Below are 21,947 nucleotides of genomic sequence, written 5' to 3'. Positions count from 1 at the left end.
GTCTTTCTAACCTGAAGCCCAAGAGGTCCAGAGCTTCGAGTGTGCCTCCATCCACCAACTAATCATACTTATTTAAGTGTTGTCCAAAGCCTTGAAACCCTTGGACCTTTGCTACCTTTCTACACACACACACATTTAAAACCCTGCTCCATTCCGTGTGTTTCACTTTGTTTCAAGGTCTCATGGTAGCTACACTATTAAACGTTTCAGTTTTGTAATCTTTTTTGCCTGGCTCTTCTTGTACTGTGGTGGCATTGACACTTCAGATAATTTGTACCCTAAGATGAATTTGAGGCTTCAGTAACCCCGCCTGAAAATGAGCTGGCTGCCACCCATCTGCTGCAGACAAGGAGGCGTTTATTTTCAGAAGATAGCCAAAGAGCGGGAGATACACGAACTCTACGGATATCCAAATATTATACAACGCTTGCCCTATAGTAGCACTTGAGGTTGAAGGGTATGCCAATTCGTTTAATGTCCAGTTGTCAAAGAATGCAAGAGCTTATTGAGTGCACTTTCCGACAGGTGCGAGGCGCAGCCTAGAATATTACACAGGTGTGCTCCGTGGCGCCGGAGTCCTAATCAATTACCTGTACTGCTGAACAGTCAGGACGTGCGGCGTGCCGGACGGGAAGCCTGGTAGTCGGTCTCCCAGATATGTTTCCAGAGCGCGTTGGTTGAACCTGTGTTGCTCCCGCACAGCTCCGCACTCCGTGTCTGCCATCATGACCAGCTACCGATCAGAACAGTAGAGCGAAGTCCAATGCTTCTTTAAAGCACCGAAAAACTAACAAGCACGCATGCGCATTTCACCCTCCAGTCCCAGAGCCGTAACCTAAGCAACAAGTAAGGACGCTACAGGAGCAGCATAAGACATTAAGCCAAGGCTACCGCCACGAATTGACGGAAATACAGGAAAGACAACATCTGGCGCAGCTTCATGTAAAGAGAGACAGCCATCTTAAATTGGTGGCAGATCAATGCTATACACCGAAAACATGTTCAGTTAAAGACCGCTTACTCTAACGAAAATACAAAATACTCCTGCGGACTAAACATAAGATCTACACGACGAGTTCATCCATTTTTATATATTTCATTAAGTATTTACAACAGTGTATAATGCACAAATTATGTCTGGAAGCAAGGGTCTGTAAGTGTTTTACAACATTAACTGTTAATTCGAAGTCTTCGGGTGAATTCGACATCAAACGATCACATTATCGTTTTGCTAAAAACACCCGTAATGTTTAACCCAAACCACAAGCGATCTTCCTCATGGAATAAAGAACGATTGGAGTTTTATCAACAAATTTATCCTCACGGGTGGAATGTCTAGAGCGATTTTCTTTTTGTTTGGATAGGATATGTGGGACTCGGTGAACCAAAGTGCACCAAAACGGTGCTAAATGCGTAATTTGACAGCTTGTATTGGACAACTTCAGATGTATATTCGCCAGAGACTGATCTGCTCGACATTGCAGGATCTCTGCTTTTTTGGTGTTCTGCGGTCTGTAAAACATATTCGTAGTGTTTTCGAAACACCATTTAATGTATCTGTCCATTCAGTTACATTCTTCACCTGGTTAGTGGTGTGCACTGCAGGACACCGAATTCAGCCCACATCCAGCCCATGCCAAAGTGTAAGGCACAATGATCCTCTTGCCATTCCCCCTGCCCTTCAGCCACGGTTTCCTGTCTGCTGCACGGAGTTCATAACATTCCAACCAGCTCCGCCTTACTCGTTCTGTCAGGCACTGGCTTCCTCCTGCGTTTCGCCCTGAAGTTCATTCTGCTGCAGCACCTGCAGCATGTCCCCTGCGGTCTGGTGCACGGCCTGCAGCCCGTCCCTGTCGAGCTCTTGCAGCAACAGCAGGATGGCACTGACCACGTTATCCCCCTCTCTCTTCCAGGTGCCACTCCCGGTCTGCTTTGGGGACGCAAAAGAAGAGAACTTGTTCCGGGGAAGGGGCTTCATGCCCAGCTGCTCTCTGATCTTGTTGGTCTCCTCCATGCTGAAGTTGAGCAGGTCGCTCTCCGTGTCTGTGGCAACGGCGGGCGTCGGATGGCAACCATTGCCTACGCTGGCAGAAGGCGGCAGCAGGAGGTCCCCTTCCTCCTTGGCCTGGGCCAGCTCATCCTCGCCCACGGCCTGGTTGTCCAGCTTCTGCAGACCGGGCAGGGTCCTCAGGACCGTCATCCGGTATCGGTGGGGGTCCGGGCCGCAGCAGGGGTTCTCCGCCAGCCAAAGCACCCGCAGGCAGGGCAGCCCCTGCAGGTGACAGATCTCACGCAGGCTCTGGATGTTGTTCTTTCGCAGATAGAGCTCGGCCAGGTTCTGGCACTGGCTGAGGGGCTGCAGGCTGGCGACCTGGTTGACGCTGAGGGTGATCACCTCGATGTTGGGCATCTCTCGGCAAAGTGAGATATCGCTTAACCGGCTTCCCCAGCAGTTCAGTTTCCTCACGCTCTCCAGCTCGCATGCCTTGGACCGTGACAGCACTAGCTTACGGGTTAGCTTCATCTTCGTACCCGTTCACTAATATCTAGACGTTATAGAGCAGCGCAGCGCTTACCACCTCTTTAAATGGCCGCCATGTTTATGGAACGCAAAAAGCAGGTTGCCATGCTAGCCCGTAATCCATTTCCGGGGCAAAGTCACGGAAATGAAAACACAATGACATCTAACTCAAAAATGAAGGAAGGACTAAAAAAAGAAAAGTTCGATTTTTCTTATGTCTACAGCAGTTACAAGTATAACAGTTTTCCAAGTTAACGCCTCAAGAATTATATTAAGATCTAGGCGAGTGTTCGATATAGTTACAACGAGCATAAACACACGCTTTCATAATGTGGAACACAGAACCTTGTACATTCATTCTACAATCTATTAAAGACATCACTACAGTGAGTGTTTGACAATGTTCAGCATAAGGTATTGAACATGTTTGAGTAAATCCAACAGAAGCAACGTTTTTTTTTAAATAAAATATTAGAGGCCCAGGATCTGAGCAATACAGGACTATCCTCTTGAATCATTACTCTTCTCTGATTAGGTTTGGCACAGCTGAACCAAAGGCAGTGTGGCGCATACATGCCAACATTTCAGAACAGCAAAGTGGGAGATTTTTTTTTTTTTTAATCGGGAGAATGGGGCCTTTAATCGGGTTATAGTCATGTATGCATAGCTGCCAAGGTTTCAGATTGCAATGTGTGACATGTTCATAATTTCAGTGCAATTATGAGTGACATTTTAATGACCATGAGTGACACTTTCTTGTGTACTAACTCAAGTAATGAAAACCAGGTAAACATATCAATATCGTACATTACATCAATTTGAGCATCTGGGCTTGAGTTCTGTTTATTTTCAAGTATCCTACATAGTTTAGGTTTGCTGAGCTATGTTCAAATGCAAGTCTTTACATTACCCTGTTTGATACATGTATGATTTTTGGTGTGCCATTAAGCTTGCCTTGATGGCAATTAGGCCAAGTTCATTGGTATTTTATACATATGCCATGCCTAATTTTCAAACAAATAAAAAACAGAAGGAACTCATACTTTTTCTAAAGAGGCTGTCACTCATGCTGCCGAATGTAGGGGTTCATGAATACTAAGGCTTATACATTTTGATTCCACGTCATGCTTCTTTTTTTCAATCAACCTGCCCTTCCTGTGTTCTTATCTCACTCTTGTAGGTTATTTTTCATTCCTGCTATCTTCATCTGTCACTGTTCCATTATCTTACTCTGCTTTCTTCTTGCTCCCTTTCTGTAATTCTCTCTAGTAGTAGCTGTGGACCAAAATATGGTGGAAGAAAAAGAACTCTCAGACCCCAAAAAGTAATTCCCTCCACTACCAAGCACCTGCATAAATTATGCACTATATACGGGACAAAAATGAGTCAGAAGAGGAGGAAGGCCTCCTCCGCCTTCCCACCTTCACACACCCACACACACCCCTTTCCTTCTGCACAGAAGCCCCCTCTCTCATTTCCACGAACTCAAACACTTTCAGCCGTGATGCGCTCTTGTGTACCCACCTTACAGTTCTCCTACCCGATGTTACCCCTCCTTCAGGCAAGGAAACCCTTTCCAATACTCCTCGGGGCCCCGACAAAGCCCTCCGGCTCCCCTTCACCCACCGTGCAGTCTCTCTCTCATACACCACTCACACCTGAGCCCAGTAAAGAGACGTGCCCTGTGTATAAACTAAGAATCTTTATTTTGTGTAAAGTGCTTGCAGTGTTTTTTCTCCCCTCGCTGTGATCTGTTATTGCAGTGAGCTATAGATGAGCTGCACAGAGATGAGCGGCCTTAGCCAGAGTGAAGGAGGGCTGTTGGCTGGCCGAGGCTGAATTACACCTAACCCCAGGGGCCACGAGCCATGCCCAGGGCAGACCTTCATGGCCGGCACTGGCTGCAGCTGATCACGCGCTGCCTCCAGGGCCCAGGAGTCTCCTTGTGCGAGGCACTAAAGTGAAACCAAAGTGCTGGCAACGACGTGATGTCAGGACAGTCATCTTTCCTCTCTGCAACCAAATCCTCAAAAAACCTCGGGCTATATCCCTCATACATAACCTAAAACATCCTGACTTCCTTGAACCCAAGTGCGCCACATGCCGCCGCTGCCGTCCCGGGCTGAGCCTCCTGAGCAGAGCTGTGAGAATGAAAGCTGCAGCTGAGCCCTGAAGACGGCGTTGCCGCCACTCCCGTTTTCACCTGCTACAAACCATAAATGAGTTTGCAATGCTTCAGTTGTGCGCAGCAGGCGCAGGTCAGATAGCTCACAGTTTGTCAACTGCATGCTGCCAGCAGCGCACCATCCTGATGCTGCTTCACCTAATGGAGCACAGCTTCTACTACCGTGGTAGCACTTCACAGTTAGACACCTGCTGAGACACTACGATTATGCGTGACAATGCATTTCAGTGCGGTAATGCGGATTACCACACTGAAATGCGCTAGTGTCGCGCCTGATGCGTGACACTTGGCAGGCCTGTGTATGGGCTTTGGAAGTGGGCTGCTGCAGGATCGGACATTTGAAACGCAAATGCACGTTCTTTTTCTTACCTTTCAGAAGCATGGAGCGCAATGGCAGGCAGGGAAAGGGTGATGCAAGTGTTGAACAGTGCCTGGCCTGGCAGGGTGCTGGCAGTGCATTAACCTCCCCTCTCCTCCCCCCCCCCCCTCACCCTTAAAACAGCTTCCTGGGCATACACACAGCCGCCCGAGTACTTCAGAGGTCTTTAAACGACCATGCGCTTGTTAATGAGGCTGAATTGTTTTTTCACCCCTTCCAGCCCGTTACACAATACCAAGCTTTGTCAGCTGAAACCCCTGAGGAATCGGGTTTTTGATCGCAGGAATCGGGAGGCGGAGACTAGCCCTGAAATCGGTAGTCTCACGCCTGAATCGGGAGGGTTGGCATGTCTGGTGTGGCGTGATATAAAACTTCTCTTCACTGTGCGCAGACAGGCGTAGTTGGGAAGGAGGAGCGCATATGAGGCACATGAGAGGAGAGTGGAGCCACGCTGTTAAATTAAGAAGCATAAGCTGGAAGTCGTGAAATGGGCATTTATTCAAAAGCTGAATACACCCTCGGCCAGGGCCGGCTTTAGGGCAGTGCGACCGGTGCGGCCGCACTGGGCGCTGACCTGTGGAGGGGGCGCTGACCTCAGGGGGGTGCGCTGTGTTTAGCAATAAATTATTATTGGCAAGATGAGGAGCACTTTTGCCTTGTGGTAATGAGAGAATCTAAAGGAGGTGGTCATGGGGTGTGGGGGCACAAAAAATGATTGTCGCACCGGGCCCCACCAGCGCTAAAGCCGGCTCTGACCACGACGTACTGCTGCTGCGGATGCGAGAACGATAATGATCGTTACTTGTGGATCCGCAAACAGCAAACGTCATGGAGCGTGGCACGATGTTGAATACAAACAAGTTTATTTACAAAGAGGTCGCATGCAGAGTCCTCAAGAGAAACCTGCATGCTTCCGTCTTGTGTACAAGAACAAATACAATATCACAATATCTCTCTCCTTAACGGATGAGAAAACATTAGAACATAGTAAGCAACATATGATACTGATGGAGCGGGGTGGCAAAAGCAAAATTTTCTATACCCCTCTCAAAATCAATGTTCCATAACGTTACCATTCACTAATGGTGTGATGTGCTTGAATAATCAACCTTAGAGTAATATGCATACATGAACATATGGGAACACTAATCTTGCTTGCATGATGCCAAAAAATTAGCTAATATGTGTTGTTATTGTGATGTGAATTAATGCACAGCTTAATTATAAACAAACACAATTTAAATGTGGTTATTGTAAACGTTTTGTGCCTAAAAGTTGCTGGATATGTAAGTATAAAGCACATTTATGTGGCTTATTTGCTAGGTAACAACTAATAGGGAAATATTAGAATGGTGGGAGGTAAACAGAAGGGTTTCATTACCATAATTAACATGAATTTGTGTTTGTTTCTATGATAGTTCCAAAATGTGGCCTGTGAGGCCTAGTACGAAAATGGCCACTCTGATTCACTGCGAGTGAGTATTGGTCTGTGCATGTGCATCTAAAATCTAAAAGCGCGAGTGAGCTGACTGTGCTTGGATGGGAGGTTCAAGGACGCCTTGCCCCGGAACCTAGGATGGGTGCCAAGCATGGACGATGTAATGCTCAGAGCCTGAGAACTTTTCCCTATGTTTCAAGTGAAGGAAGCGCCTAGGCTACAAACTGTCCTAAACAAAGCCCCTTTATTTTTCTGCTGATTCATCGTGAAAAACATACTTTAATGATGAGGAAGTGCTCATCTACCCCAAATTTGTCCAATCAGAACTCGAATTGGTGATGTTAGTTACTTTTTAGATAGACTAAGCTAGAAAATAGTGTATAAAACCCCCTGATTTTGTTTAGAAGGGGTCACTCTTTCGATTTCCTCTGGAGATGCTGCTGTACTGAAGATCGATTTCTTGGATGTAAGAACTTCTGTTTTATTTTGTTTTCCTTTGCAGGTCTGTTAGGATAAGATGAGGGTGTTAGCTAGGGATGTTAGGAGAGAATAAACTTGGAACTATCTGTTCTTTGCTAAACTTTACTGAACTTTAAAATAAATGATCATTTTTGAAAATAAAGTTAAAGATTCTTATTGAATAAAGAAATAAATAAATGCCTAAATGTCGGACATACTAAAAGTTTGCTTTGAATAAATATTAGATAAATGGAGAAGTAAAAGCTGGTCTTTGGTTTTTCTTACGCCTAGTTTTCGTTCTAGCAGATCCATTGCCATTATGGTGGTGTGTCTGAATAAAATGGTGTTTAAAATGAAACCATGGTAAATTGCTTTACATTGCAGGTGTAAATAAAAAATAGTTTAATAGGTTTAGACACTCCACCAATGTTATAGTAGGACTCCTGGTTCATTGGCCAAATCTGTGAAGCCGAATTAAAAGAACAGAGTAAGTATGCAGTGTAATGGGCCCCACTGTTGAATGTTATGCGTGTTTCTGAGGTTTTGGAGAAATGGCCATGGTGATTTAGAGGTTATTTCTGGAGTCCCGCTGTAGCAGTTATAACTTGGTAGCAGAGTAGTGGTTGCTAAGGAGATTAGCTAGGATTATGTATAAAGCACTATATAGAGTTTAAAAAAATGTACAGATTTATGAACTAATATCTGTTGAGTTCGCATTACGTTATATGTAGTTCAGAAAAGATTCCAAGTGTTGTGTGAAGCTAGTGCCTCTGTCTGCAGGCAGAGGAAGTGTGGCAAGTAAAGTCGCACAGTGCATTGGTCTGTTTAAAAAAAGTAGTATTGTCATATACTGCGGTGGTATCGTCGTATATCACTGTTTAGGGACATTAGGTGTGAAAAGATAAATGCATAGTGAGGGTAGTCTATGAAATCTCAGCTTTCAAGCATAGGGATCATTGCGTATCCTGATTAAAACTTATTGCTGAAGAAAATAATAGGACTTAACCTAAGCTTGATAGAAGGGTAAAGGAGTGGCGTCTACTTTACTAACGAAAGAGGAATTCTGTGGTGGGTTAGCAGTAAGCGCTACCCACTGTTGATACAGAGTTCTTGTAGATTTGGGAAGGGATTTCTGTATGAACGCGTGTTAGACTTGGCTGTCTCTAGTTGGCAGAGGTATACACTTCTGACAAAAAGGGACTAACCTCCTCTAGTCAGGGCAAGGGGATCACACACTTAGATAACCCCTGCTCACCCCTTGGTAGCTTGGCAAAGCAGACAGGCTTATCTCAGAGGCAGTGCGTTAAGCATTTATGACCACATACAGTAATAAAGTGAATACACTACAAATGGACACGACACAGTAGTATTATCAAAATAAGAATGTTTATATAAGGCTTAGCACAAGACCAAATAACGACAAAAATATACCACAATCCTAATAAATTCTCTTGGAAGGAAAAATAATGGTTCAAGTGTAGTTTCTTCTTAGCACAAAGTCTTTAGTAACAAAAGCAACTCTTCTTCTTCAAAACACAGTTCTTGGCAACAATGTAACCCACACGGGAGTCACAAGACGTCGAGGCAAAGTTAATCCAAAGGTTCGGCGTCGACCACGAGGAGCGCTACGTCGAGCCCGGAGTCGCACAGACCCCCCACAACACAGTACCTTGGAAAAGCGAAGCACACGATGATCAGCGGCGTCAAGATGTCCGGCGTCGCGTCTTCGGCGTCGATCGGGCCTCGGAGTCGGGGCGATCTGCAGCGGCGTCGACAGATGTCAGGCAGGAGCAGCGCTCACGAGGCGAAGCCGGATACGTCGTCGTCGTCGATGTCGATGATGATGTTGCAAGAGTGAGCAGCGCTCACGGCGTCGAGAGGGCTTCGAAGTCGATGCGATCAGCAGCGGTGCAGACACGGGGTCACTTGGAGCTGGAACCGAACTCGCTACTCACTGGCGTTGCTGCTGGCGTCGATCGGGCCTGGCGGCCGGCGTCGAGGAAGCGGGACACTGGAGCCGTTACTCACAATGTCGAGCTAGATTCGGCGGCGTCCGTCGGCGTCGAGATAGCTGGTTTCTTCAGAGGTGCTGGACTTTCAGGTTCCAGCAACAAGCACTTTTAGCAAATGAAGTCCTTTAGCCCTGTGACTTCAACAGGAGGCTGGCACTCTTCCAGCCCTCGGAGATTTTCTACAGCAAAGCTTGAGAGTACACACACAGTTCCTCTCTCCTGGTTCCTTGGCAAAAATAAAGAAGCAACTGCAGGATTCCCCCAACAAACAGCACACTGGCAGGAGGGGTAGGCAAGTCCTTGGATCAGCAGGCTTCTTGTCCTTGGTTCAAGTTTCCTTGTCAGAAGTGATCTAAATTCTTGGTTCAGGGGTCCTTCTCTTATACCCCTTTTTGGCTTTGATCCCTTTGTCCATGCAGGGGAATTTCCCCACATCCTGGGTTTGTTGTGGGTGTAGCCAGGCAGAGGCACCTGGCCTATTCACTGTGCAGGGCTGGGTCCTCAGACGCCCAGCAGGAGGTGGAGCCAGCATTGTCACTGGCAGGAGCAGAGCTATCGGCCTCCTGGTAGGAGGTGGGGCCAGGATCGTCCCGGGCAGGCACAGAGCCATCAGTCGCCTGCCAGGAGGTGGAGCCAGCATTTTATCAGGCAGGGCAGGCTATCAGGAGCTACTCTCCCCCTATTCTCAATGCAAATGTCCCACTGATCCCACACTGACTCATTCAGACCTCTGCAGCCACCCAGCTCCTGTCACACACACACCAAACCAGCAGAAACCAGAAATAGTTAGACAAGAAAATAGCCACTTTCTAAAAGTGCTATTTTCAAACCCAGAGTCCAAAAACCATCCACACCAACGGATGCGTGATTAAACCCCGAGTTCAGGGATACCAAACTCGACATTGCACCATGCTCCCCGAGCCAGCTAGGATTATAGCATTAATAATCCTGGCAGCCCATTCTAACTAATGGAGAGCAGGTTACCTTACAATAGTGAAAAACGAAAATGGCTGTAATTCACTATTAGGACATGCCAACTTGGTCAGGCTTGTCCTACCTTATGCTTACAATGCACCCTGCCCTCGGGCCTACCATAGGGGTGACTAACATGAAGTTAAGGGAAGGTTTAGGGACTGGCAAGTAGGTGTACTTGCGCAGCCTGCGTGACAGTACCAGACTGCTCGTAGGTCTAGCAATGGCAGACCTTTAGACATACTTTTACTAGGCCGCTCTTGTGGGTGGCACAACACGTGCTGCAAGCCCACGAGCAGCATTTGCATTTACAAGCCCTGGCACTCCTGGTGCACTAGACTAGGGACTGACAGTAAACCAAATAAGCCTAACATGGAATTCAATCAATACAGCAATTTTACATAGGGAGCACTTGCACTGTGGCACTGATCAGCAGTGGCACAGTGCCCAAAGCATATACCAGCAAAAACATCGGAAACCATGGAGGCAAACAGAAAAAAATGGAGGAGAGACTCAGGCCAATGATGTCAGGTCTAACACGTGTCCCCTCCAGCTGAAATGTGGGGAGAACTACCCTTCACCTAGGGAGTCCTCATCACTAAGGCAGAAAAATCTGGACAGACCATCAGCATTAGCGTGATCTGTGCCAGGGAGGTGTTCCACCGTGAAGTCCATCCCCCGTAGGGAAATGGACCACCTCAACAGTTTTGGGTTCTCACCCCTCATCTGCATCAACCATCTGAGGGGCCTGTGGTCTGTCTGAACCCGGAAGTGAGTCCCAAACAGGTAGGGTCTTAGCTTCTTCAGCGCCCAGACCACAGCAAATGCTTCTCGCTCTATCGCACTCCACTTCTGTTCCCTGGGAAGTAACCTCCTGCTGATGAAGGCTACAGGTAAGTCTCGGCCCTCTTCATTCACCTGAGCTAGAACAGCCCCCACGCCATGCTCTGAAGCGTCCGTCTGGACAACAAATTCTGTAGAAAAGTCGGGTGCCTGGAGTATGAGTGCTGTGCACATTGCAGTATTCAGGGTGTCAAAGGCCGTTTGACAGGCATCAGTCCAAATCACATTTCGTGGCTGCTTCCTGGAAGTCAGCGAAGTCAAGGGGTGCACAATGTTACCATAATCCTTGACAAACCTCCTGTAGTAACCCGTGAGACCTAAGAAGGCTCTCACCTGAGTTTGGGTTTTGGGTGGTGCCCATGCCAGGATGGTATCAATCTTGGGTTGCAGGGGGGCCCCCTTGCCGCTCCCTACTTGGTGCCCCAAGTACACCACTGAACCCTGCCCAATCTGGCACTTACTGGCTTTGATTGCGAGGCCTGCTCTGTGCAGGGCCAACAACACTTCCTGGAGGTGGCGCAAGTGTTCCTCCCAGCTGGCGCTGAACACTGCGATGTTGTCCAGGTAGGCGGCACTGTAATCCTCCAGTCCAGCCAAGACCTGGTTGACCAACCTCTGGAAGGTGGCAGGGGCATTCTTCATCCCAAAGGGCATAACCCGGAATTGGTAGAGCCCATCTGGTTTTGAGAATGCTGACCTCTCCTTTGCCCCATCAGTTAAGGCGATCTGCCAGTACCCAGACGTCAAATCAAACGTAGTAAGGTACCGGGCAGCCCCCAACCGATCTATGAGCTCATCAGCTCTGGGGATGGGGTGCGCGTCAGTCTTGGTGACTGAATTGAGTCCTCGGTAATCCACACAGAACCGAAGTTCTGGTGAAGCACCAGGCGCTGCAGCCTTCGGGACCAAGACCACTGGGCTGGCCCAAGGACTGCTAGAGGACTCAACCACCCCTAAGGCAACCATTTTGGAGACTTCCTCCTTGATGTATGCTCTGACCTTGTCAGTCACCCTGTAAGCCTTGTGCTTCACAGGAGTGCTGTCCCCGGTGTCCACATCATGGACACACCACTGAGTGACACCAGGAATCAAGGAGAACAGATCAGGGAATTGTCCCAACAGTTGGCGACAATCTTACTGCTGCTCAAGGGTCAGTGTGTCAGAGAGGACCACACCATCCACTGACCCATCTTGCTCTTTTGCATACAGGAGGTCAGGAAGAGGCTCACTCTCCTCCTCCATTCCAGCATCTGTAGCTAGGAGCAAACCCACTTCGGACCTTTCTAAGTGGGGCTTCAAACGGTTGACATGCAGGACCCTCAAGGGGTTCCTGGGAGATTTCAAGTCCACCAAGTAGGTGACATCACTCTTTTTCTCCACAACCTTAAACGGTCCAGCCCACCTGTCCTTGAGCGCACAAGGTTCCACAGGGGACATGACCCAAACTTCTTGACCAGGCTGAAGCTCTACCAGAGTGGCATTCCGGTCGTACCACCGCTTCATCTCCTCCTGGCTGGCCTCCAGATTTGCCTGAGCAAGATCTCTGAAGCGCCTAGTCTGGTTCCTAAAGGCCAGCATGTAACTGTATACATCCTGGGGAGGTTTCCTGGGAGCTTGCTCCCAGCCTTCTTTGACCAGACTCAAAGGTCCTCTTACCGAGTGACCATACAAAAGCTCAAAGGGGCTGAACCCTAGAGACTTCTGTGGCACCTCACGGTAAGCAAACAGCAGGCATGGCAAGAGGACGTCCCATTTACACCCCATTTGTTCTTCAAGACCCATAATCATGCCTTTAAGGGTACGGTTGAATCTCTCAACCAACCCATTACCTTGAGGGTGGTAAGGAGTGGTGAACTTGTAGGTTACCCCACACTCCTTCCACAAAGACTTCATATAATTGGAAATGAAGTTGGTGCCCCGGTCTGACACCACCTCTCTGGGGAACCCCATGTGGGAGAAAACACCCATCAGTGCCCGTCCCACCACGGGGGCCGTCACTGTTCTGAGAGGGATGGCTTCCGGGTACTGTGTGCCATGGTCCACCAAGACCAGGATGAACCTGTTGCCCAGGGCTGTCTTGGGGTCCAGGGGCCCAACAATGTCAATCCCCACCCGGTCAAAGGGGGTACTGACCACTGGAAAAGGTTGGAGGGGAGCCTTCTGCTTCCTTCCACTTTTCCCACTTGCCTGGCAAGTGTGACAGGTTTTACAATGGATGTCTACATCCCTTCTCATCTGAAGCCAATAAAAATGGGTGACAAGCCTGTCATAGGTCTTGTCCTGCCCCAGATGTCCAGCTAACGGAACGTCATGAGCCAAACCCAGTAGGAAGGCTCTGAAGTGCTGGGGTACCACCAGCACACGGGCTGACCCAGGCTCAGCAGCCTTAGGCTCGCTATACAGGAGGTCGTTCTCCCAGTAAACAAAATGTGACCCTGACTGATCACCTGAGGTTTGGGCTGAGGCCTGCTGCCTCATACCCACAAGAGAAGGGCACTCTCTCTGTTCTGCACAAAATTCTTCCCTGGAGGGACCACCATCCTGCTGCCAGTGGGTCAGCTCGGGCAGGTCTCCCAGTTCAGCAACTTGTTCCCCTGTGGGCTCCAGGGCATCCCCCTCAGGGTCTGCCTCCTCCTGGACCACGGGAACTATGGGGGACGGTTTCCCGCGCCCCCTGCCTCTTCTCTTCACAGCTGGGTCCTGGGCCATACTTTCAGGCTCCGGGACCCCATCAAGACCCTTACTCGCTGTCATGGATCGAGTGGTTGCACACACCCACTCTGGCACACCCAACATTTTCAAACGTGTCTCCCTCTCCACCTTAGCCCAAGGGGAGTCTTCCAAATCATTGCCCAGGAGACAATCAACAGGCATGGCGGGCCTTACAGCAACCTTGAAGAGTACCTGAAACTCCCCCCCCATTCAAAGGGAACCTGAGCTACCTCACACTCTTTCTGGGAGTTGTCAGCAGCTATCACAGGGTAGAATGCGTGGGGAACCATCTGCTCTCTGGACACCAAGTGACACTTGACAGCTGTCACACTCGCTCCGGTGTCTCTGAGAGCTTCCACTCTATGGCCATTAATGGTCACCCACTGCCTATATTTATTAGTGTTACTAGGCAGAGGGGGTGGAGGGACCATTTCCATGTCTCCTAAAGAGACCAGGGATATCTCTGCGGGACCCCTCCCACCAGGGGCAACCATCTCCTCCCCTCCCAGGGCTACACTCGCCAACTGACGGGGGGGTGCACGTGGTGGTGCACTAGAGTCCCTCATGGGACACTGGGGATCATAAAAACGATGTCCCACCTGCTTACAAACATAGCAGGTCATTGGGCCCCTATGAACAGGTTTACCTGTCGGGGACCCTGGCTTCTTCACAGGGGGAGGCTGGGAACCCTTCCCTTGGTTCCCTTGGGAATTACTTTGGGGCCCTTTCTGAAACTCCCTCTGTTTACCCTTGTCCTCCCCACTCTTCTGCTGGGGACCCTGCCCACCTTTTGCTGAGTCTCTCACTGGACCCTTGTGGACCCTGGTACTGACCCAGCGGTCCGCCTCCTCAGCAAGTTTTCTAGGGTTAGATATCTTGCTATCAATAAGGTGGTGGCGCAGCTCTGGAACACAGTTATTAGACAAGTGCTCCCAAGCAAACAAATCATAAAGAGCTTCATAACTTTCCACTTTGCTGCCCTTTACCCAACCATCCATGGCTCTGCAAAAATAAGACACATATTCAACCCACGTCGTACCAGGCAACTTCTTACATTCTCTAAAGGTCTGTCTGTACTTTTCTGGGGTTAGGCCATACCTTAACATTAAAGCATTTTTCATATGAGTGTAAGACATCCTATCCTCAACAGGCATGTCCAACGAGGTATCTCTCCCCTCATTCACAAAGCGACCCCACAACCCCGCTCACCAATTCCTCTCAGGGACCTGGTGGGCCAACAATGCTAACTCATATGCTTTAAACCATTGACCAATATCCTCATTCTTCTGAAAATCTTTGATCACATCTTTGGGAAAATAAAACTTACTTTCTGCAGGCACAGATGGGATGCTGCCACCAGAGGGATTCAATTCTAAACATTTAGCTTTGAGCTCTAGCTCCCTCAACCTTGCATCATGCTCCAAAGCTAACTTTTCTCTTTCAAACTCCATCCTTTTGATCTCCAAATCAGCTTCTCTCCTGCCTTTTGCATTTTCTAACTCCAACTGCCCATTTATCTTAAGCCTTGCCATTTCCATGTTGTATTCTCGCTCTTTCGCCCTTTCTTCTCTTTCTTCAGGGGAAAGACCTTTGGAGGAAACACTGCTACCGGGAGAGGACACGGCCCCATTCACTGGCACCTCCTCATCCCCTTCCACTGGCGGTACCACCACCGGATCAGTGGGATCTCTGGCCTCCAACCAGGCTTCCAATGCTTTGAGATATTCCTCCTTCAATGAAATGCCTGGGGTAGGAACTTTAAACTTCTTGCAAAAGGATTTCAGCTCCTTTAATTTGTATTCCTTTATCTTGGCTCTATCAAATCCTTCCACAACAACAACAGGGGTAGTGACTCCGGCGTCACTCATGGTCAAAACTGGCAGTGTTAAAAAAATCAAGCTTCAGAAAAGCGGAGAACAAAAATAGAATCCTTCCAAATAGATTGTGGCTGCGCTATGGTCTGCTTTCACTATGTAGCGCACACTAATCACTGCACATGGGTCATAAATGCAAAGTTCAAATCCTCACCGCTGACCCACCAATGTTAGACTTGGCTGTCTCTAGTTGGCAGAGGTATACACTTCTGACAAATAGGGACTCACCTCCTCTAGTCAGGGCAAGGGGATCACACACTTAGATAACCCCTGCTCACCCCCTTGGTAAAGCAGACAGGCTTATCTCAGAGGCAGTGCGTTAAGCATTTATGACCACATACAGTAATAAAGTGAATACACTACAAATGGACACGACACAGTAGTATTATAAAAATAAGAATGTTTATATAAGGCTTAGCGCAAGACCAAATAACGACAAAAATATACCACAATCCTAATAAATACTCTTGGAAGGAAAAATAATGGTCCAAGTGTAGTTTCTTCTTAGCACAAAGTCTTTAGTAACAAAAGCAACTCTTCTTCTTCAAAACACAGTTCTTGGCAACAATGTAACCCACACGGGAGTCACACGACGTTGAGGCAAAGTTAATCCAAAGGTTCGGCGTCGACCGCGAGGAGCGCTACGTCGAGCCCGGAGTCGCACAGACCCCCCACAACACAGTACCTTGGAAAAGCGAAGCACGCGATGATCAGCGGCGTCGAGATGTCCGGCGTCGCGTCTTCGGCGTCGATCGGGCCTTGGAGTCGGGGCGATCTGCAGCGGCGTCAACAGATGTCAGGCAGGAGCAGCGCTCACGAGGCGAAGCCGGATACGGCATTGTCGTCAATGTCGATGATGATGTTGCAAGAGTGAGCAGCGCTCACGGCGTCGAGAGGACTTCGAAGTCGATGCGATCAGTAGCGGTGCAGACACAGGGTCACTTGGAGCTGGAGCCAAACTCGCTACTCACTGGCGTTGCTGCTGGCGTCGATCGGGCCCGGCGGCCGGCGTCGAGGAAGCGGGACACTGGAGCCGTTACTCACGATGTCGAGCTGGATTCGGCGGCGTCCGTCGGCGTCGAGATTGCTGGTTTCTTCAGAGGTGCTGGACTTTCAGGTTAAAGAAACAAGCACTTTTAGCAAATGAAGTCCTTTAGCCCTGTGACTTCAACAGGAGGCTGGCACTCTTCCAGCCCTTGGAGATTTTCTACAGCAAAGCTTGAGAGTACACACACAGTTCCTCTCTCCTGGTTCCTTGGCAAAAATAAAGAAGCAACTGCAGGATTCCCCCAACAAACAGCACACTGGCAGGGGGCGTAGGCAAGTCCTTGGATCAGCAGGCTTCTTGTCCTTGGTTCAGGTTTCCTTGTCAGAAGTGATCTAAATTCTTGGTTCAGGGGTCCTTCTCTTATACCCCTTTTTGGCTTTGATCCCTTTGTCCATGCAGGGGAATTTCCCCACATCCTGGGTTTGTTGTGGGTGTAGCCAGGCAGAGGCACCTGGCCTATTCACTGTGCAGGGCTGGGTCCTCAGACGCCCAGCAGGAGGTGGAGCCAGCATTGTCACTGGCAGGAGCAGAGCTATCGGCCTCCTGGTAGGAGGTGGGGCCAGGATCGTCCCTGGCAGGCACAGAGCCATCAGTCGCCTGGCAGGAGGTGGAGCCAGCATTGTGTCAGGCAGGGCAGGCTATCAGGAGCTACTCTCCCCCTATTCTCAATGCAAATGTCCCACTCATCCCACACTGACTCATTCAGACCTCTGGAGCCACCCAGCTCCTGTCACACACACACCAAACCAGCAGAAACCAGAAATAGTTAGACAAGAAAATAGCCACTTTCTAAAAGTGCTATTTTCAAACCCAGAGTCTAAAAACCATCCACACCAACGGATGCGTGATTACACCCTGAGTTCAGGGATACCAAACTCGACATTGCACCATGCTCCCCGAGCCAGCTAGGATTATAGCATTAATAATCCTGGCAGCCCATTCTAACTAATGGAGAGCAGGTTACCTTACAATAGTGAAAAACGAAAATGGCTGTAATTCACTATTAGGACATGCCAACTTGGTCAGGCTTGTCCTACCTTATGCTTACAATGCACCCTGCCCTCGGGCCTACCATAGGGGTGACTAACATGAAGTTAAGGGAAGGTTTAGGGACTGGCAAGTAGGTGTACTTGCGCAGCCTGCGTGACAGTACCAGACTGCACGTAGGTCTAGCAATGGCAGACCTTTAGACATACTTTTACTAGGCCGCTCTTGTGGGTGGCACAACACGTGCTGCAAGCCCACGAGCAGCATTTGCATTTACAAGCCCTGGCACTCCTGGTGCACTAGACTAGGGACTGACAGTAAACCAAATAAGCCAAACATGGAATTCAATCAATACAGCAATTTTACACAGGGAGCACTTGCACTGTGGCACTGATCAGCAGTGGCACAGTGCCCAAAGCATATACCAGCAAAAACATAGTAAACAGTGGAGGCAAACAGAAAAAAATGGAGGAGAGACTCAGGCCAATGATGTCAGGTCTAACAACGCGTGTAAATGAAATTGCAATATGCGTTCAAGTGAAAGTCTGGGATTGTCTCTAAGGAGGTGAAAAAGATCTCTGTATGTGCTTTCCTGGAGAAACGAGTTCGTTATTGCTTGATAGAAGGGTAAGGCCAGTAGTGTTGTTTTATCGACGAGTCTAAAATTCTGAGGAGATAAGCGTCGTCTACTCCGGTTACAGAATACTTGTGCGATTGAAAATTCTATCACTTTATTAGCGAAACAGGCAAATGGTATTGTTTTGTGTAAGTTACTAACTGATTTTGTAAAATATCTTGTAAATACGGCTTCTTGAAAAAACCCTGTAAAGGAGGGGTCAGTCGGCGCTGCAGAAGCCGGAGCGCTGGTGACGTCAAAAGTGTCGCGCTGGGATTGGTCCACGTGACCAAGACAGAGTAGGAGCTGATAGGTTCATCACGAAAAAGCAGCAAAGTGATTGGTTAAGCACTAAAAAGACGTATCTTGTTCTAATTGGTGCGTTAGTGTAAACCGCGCTGTGATAAGTTGGTGTACGGAACAGCAAACAGGGAAGTGCGCAATCTTTTGTAAGACAGAGAATTATCGAAGAAATGTCTTATTATGAAGAAGAGAAGAAGAAACCTTCATGGTTTAAGAAATTAAATAACGTATTTTCAAAAGACAAAGAAATTGTGACTAGAGAGGGAAAATTACTTCCTCCACCGAAAACGCCCGCTTCTTACATGTTATCAAAATATGGTTACCATACATGTGTTTGGTTAGAGAACTGGGCAAGGTATACTCAGGATGATGGTGTGTTAGCTTTTCCTGAAGAAGGATCGCTTGACTCAGCAGTTTTGAGAAATTTGAGAGACAAAATGATGAAGCTTGAGCCGAGACCTAGACCGACACAATTTGAAGCTTTAGTTGAATGGGAAGACAAGATGCATGAGCAAGAGAGTGAAAGTCTATGCAGACATATCAGACCAAGAGGTAGAGGTCGAAATGTATAGGGTGAAACTCATGAAAGCAGAATGCGTAGATGGAGAGACAGTAATATGTTTGATGGTATGTATCCAGTTAGGTTAGTAGATGAATATGAGGGTCGGAAGTGTACAGAAAAGAAAAATAATATAGAGACAGTGAACCAAAGTTATGATGACAGTGAATCAGAAGATGTTGTATTAGAAGAAATATTAAATAGGAGACCGCCACGATATCAGCCAAGTTCTTTATGGACTACTCCAAATGCTCCGGTAATAGATGAAAGAAATAATGAAACCCCAAGACCATATTTGAGTTTAAAAGATGTGCCAGACAGAGTAGAGGTTAGATATATTCCAAATACACCTGTTGTGGAAGCTAGAATTACAGGTACTCCTGTATCAAGGAATGATTCACACAGAAGTGTGCAAAGTAGTGAAAATCGAAATGATGTGCAACCAAATATTTCTGATTATGAACGTTCTGCACATGAACTAATTCAGAACCTTACTAAAAACATGGAAGCAGTGACTGTCCCTGTAACAATAGGGCCGGTAATACCAGTATTTGAAAATGAGAAAATAAAAGAACCAAGCTTGACAATCCCGTTACAACAAAGTTTGCAAATAGCAAGAGAGAATATTTATCCTGATTTGTCAGAAATAAAGCGAATTGTTAATGTGAATCCACCTGAATTGACTTTTAACCAAAGTTCATTGTACAAATACCCGATTGGTGCAGAATCTGACTCTGCAACACCAGAGAAAAGTCTAGATAAAATAGATTTAATACAAACTCCTATAGGACCGTCAGATAGGGAGTTGAGTGACTGGATTAAAACGTTGAAATTAAAAGAGAATGAACCAAAAATATTGGATTTAGCAAAGCGGATATGGAAGAATTAATTATTGGAACAATTGGTACAGATAGACTAAAAACATATCAGGATGATGAACTTATGTTTATGTGTAAAAGTATTACATGGAGAGCTAAAACAGTGTATGATCAATTGGAGGAATTAGCAACTGAATTGGGAGTGGAATTTTCAAAATTCAAATCATTGCAGAAATCATACAGAGTGGATTTTGCAGAAAGAGACATTGAAAATATGAATACTGCAGGAAGGTTGTTGCAAATGAAAGAGCTAATTGTGCTGTTGCGAAGATGGGGAGATGTAAATAAATGGAGACTTAAGTGGGCAAAGAAGAAGGAAGAAAATAGTGACAAATCCACATTAGCTTTTTCGGTCAGGGAAAAGGAGGCAGTAACAACTGAGTTTCCTATGAGAGAGATACCTGGAGGAGGATATGTACATGTTCCTTGGAGCAGACAGGATATATTGTAATTTACTAATGATTTCCCAAGATTGAGAGAGAAACCGGTAGAATGGTATCGACAAGTAGACCGATTTGTGAAAGTGTCCAAAGTCCTATGGATTGATCTAGATGGATTGTTTGACATAGTAGTGCCAGCAGATTTATGGACAGAATGCAAAATAGCTATAGATTGGCCAAAGGAAGAATATGTCTTTAAACAGTATAGTGGTTATGAGGAATTAAATGAGAAAGATATGAGCCATTTTATATACAGATTTGTGTATGGATTAAGACCAGAGATTGGAGACATGATTTGACACAACATGATAGGTTGGCAGTCAGGTACTGTGGATGATGTTTTGAGAAAAGCGAAATATTGCAGTGAAGAGATTGATGCAAAACAGAAAAAGCTGAAAGAGAAAGCCATGTGGGCACAGGTAAAGGTAGCGGAACAACAAGTGGCGCAAATGGAAAGTAAAAATGCAGGGAATCAAGGAAATTTTAAGGGTAAACCAAAGTTAGTGGGAAACATAGATGAACTAAAGAAGAAGCATCCTTGTTTTAATTGCGGCAAGTTAGGGCAGTGGAAGAAAGAGTGTAAATGTCCACCAAGAGTTAATACAGAAAATAATTCATTGAATTTGCAGGTGCAGTTTGAGGTAAATCCACAGCAGCAACAACAGCAGATAGCAAATCAGCAAAGTCAGGTGCTACAACCGCCACTGCCAAACAGTGTAAACCAGCAGAGGTACAGTGCAGAGACAGGATTCAGGGGTGGTGAACAGGTAAAAAGACCGCAAAGAGTGAATGTGTGTCCTCAGTATTGGTTACAAGAAGAAGGTGGCAGTGAGTCGGATGAAAGTTTATGACGGTGCCTGAGAGAGGGGGAAGAGTGTGTGCTTGGAGCCACTCTTAAGGTAGATCAGGCTGGTCCATTTGTGAACGGAACGGTGAATGATGTAGAAACAACTTTCCTAGTGGACACTGGTGCTACCCGTTCTACTGTTAGATCAGTGGAAATTCAAAATCCAAGTTGTAGGTGTAGCAAATAGACAGATACAAACCCCTTTGACAGAACCAGTAGAAGTAGAAATTGGAAGTTACAAAGATATGCATCGATTTGTGGTGTGTGACAGTAGTCCTGTTAATCTGTTAGGTAGGGATATACTGTGTAAAATGAATTGTGCCATATATTGTTCACCAGATGGCATAGAATTACAAACCCCAGATGAAGACAGTACAAAATGACGGTGCTCATGATTGAGGCAGTTATAAAACAGGGGCTAACCCAATTGTAGTCAAAGGACCTGGGTATCAAGTGTTATAGTCAACAGTTGGTCCTAGACAATAATTCAACATACAAAACATTTTTTTATAATAGTATGCTACAAATTATTTCTTTTAGTCACCTTTGGATTAAATCACTACGGGTAATATAGAACAAAACATGATAGATATAGTAGCCCCAAATTATCAATTGGTACAAGAAAAACACACCTGAAACTGATAAGTCTCAATAAAGTCCAAGAGACTTTCTTCTTTAATATACATTTTGAAAATAGCAATTATAAAATACAATTATTTACAAAAGGGGTTCTAATATCAATAAAGTGCACAGAAAAGAGTGAGAATAAGTGCTCATGTGATTGATCAAGAAGATCAGTGAAGAAGAGTGAAAAGGATTTATATACAAAAATGAGTCTGCCCTTACTCAAAAGCTCTCAAAAAATGTAACTCTT

The 21,947-nt window shown here is 46.8% G+C and overlaps 2 protein-coding genes across 2 annotated transcripts in view; both read right to left on the bottom strand.

The window, feature by feature from the left end:
* The window catches only part of ACAD11 (acyl-CoA dehydrogenase family member 11), a 399,787-nt gene extending 398,979 nt beyond the window's left edge, over positions 1-808 (bottom strand). The window contains exon 1 of the mRNA XM_086942043.1: positions 591-808. Within this exon, the coding sequence (XP_086798169.1) occupies positions 591-727 (137 nt within the window). The 5' untranslated portion in view covers positions 728-808. The remainder of the gene's footprint in view (positions 1-590) is intronic.
* A 263-nt stretch (positions 809-1,071) lies between these two features.
* On the bottom strand, positions 1,072-2,592 carry LOC147689152 (cilia- and flagella-associated protein 410-like). Its single transcript, XM_086942045.1, has one exon. The coding sequence runs from the start codon at positions 2,522-2,524 to the stop codon at positions 1,751-1,753; it is 774 nt and encodes a 257-aa protein (XP_086798171.1). The 5' UTR covers positions 2,525-2,592; the 3' UTR covers positions 1,072-1,750.
* Positions 2,593-21,947: the final 19,355 nt, after the last annotated feature.

This window comes from Lissotriton vulgaris, chromosome 10 (genome assembly GCF_964263255.1).
Source record: "Lissotriton vulgaris chromosome 10, aLisVul1.2, whole genome shotgun sequence".
NCBI lineage: Eukaryota > Metazoa > Chordata > Amphibia > Caudata > Salamandridae > Lissotriton > Lissotriton vulgaris.
Note: the sequence above shows the minus strand (reverse complement) of the source record. Positions and strands in the feature narration are given on the sequence as shown.

Excerpts from the sequence above, each read along its gene's own strand:
- LOC147689152 (XM_086942045.1), bottom strand. The coding sequence starts at position 2,524 with ATGAAGCTAACCCGTAAGCTAGTGCTGTCACGGTCCAAGGCATGCGAG.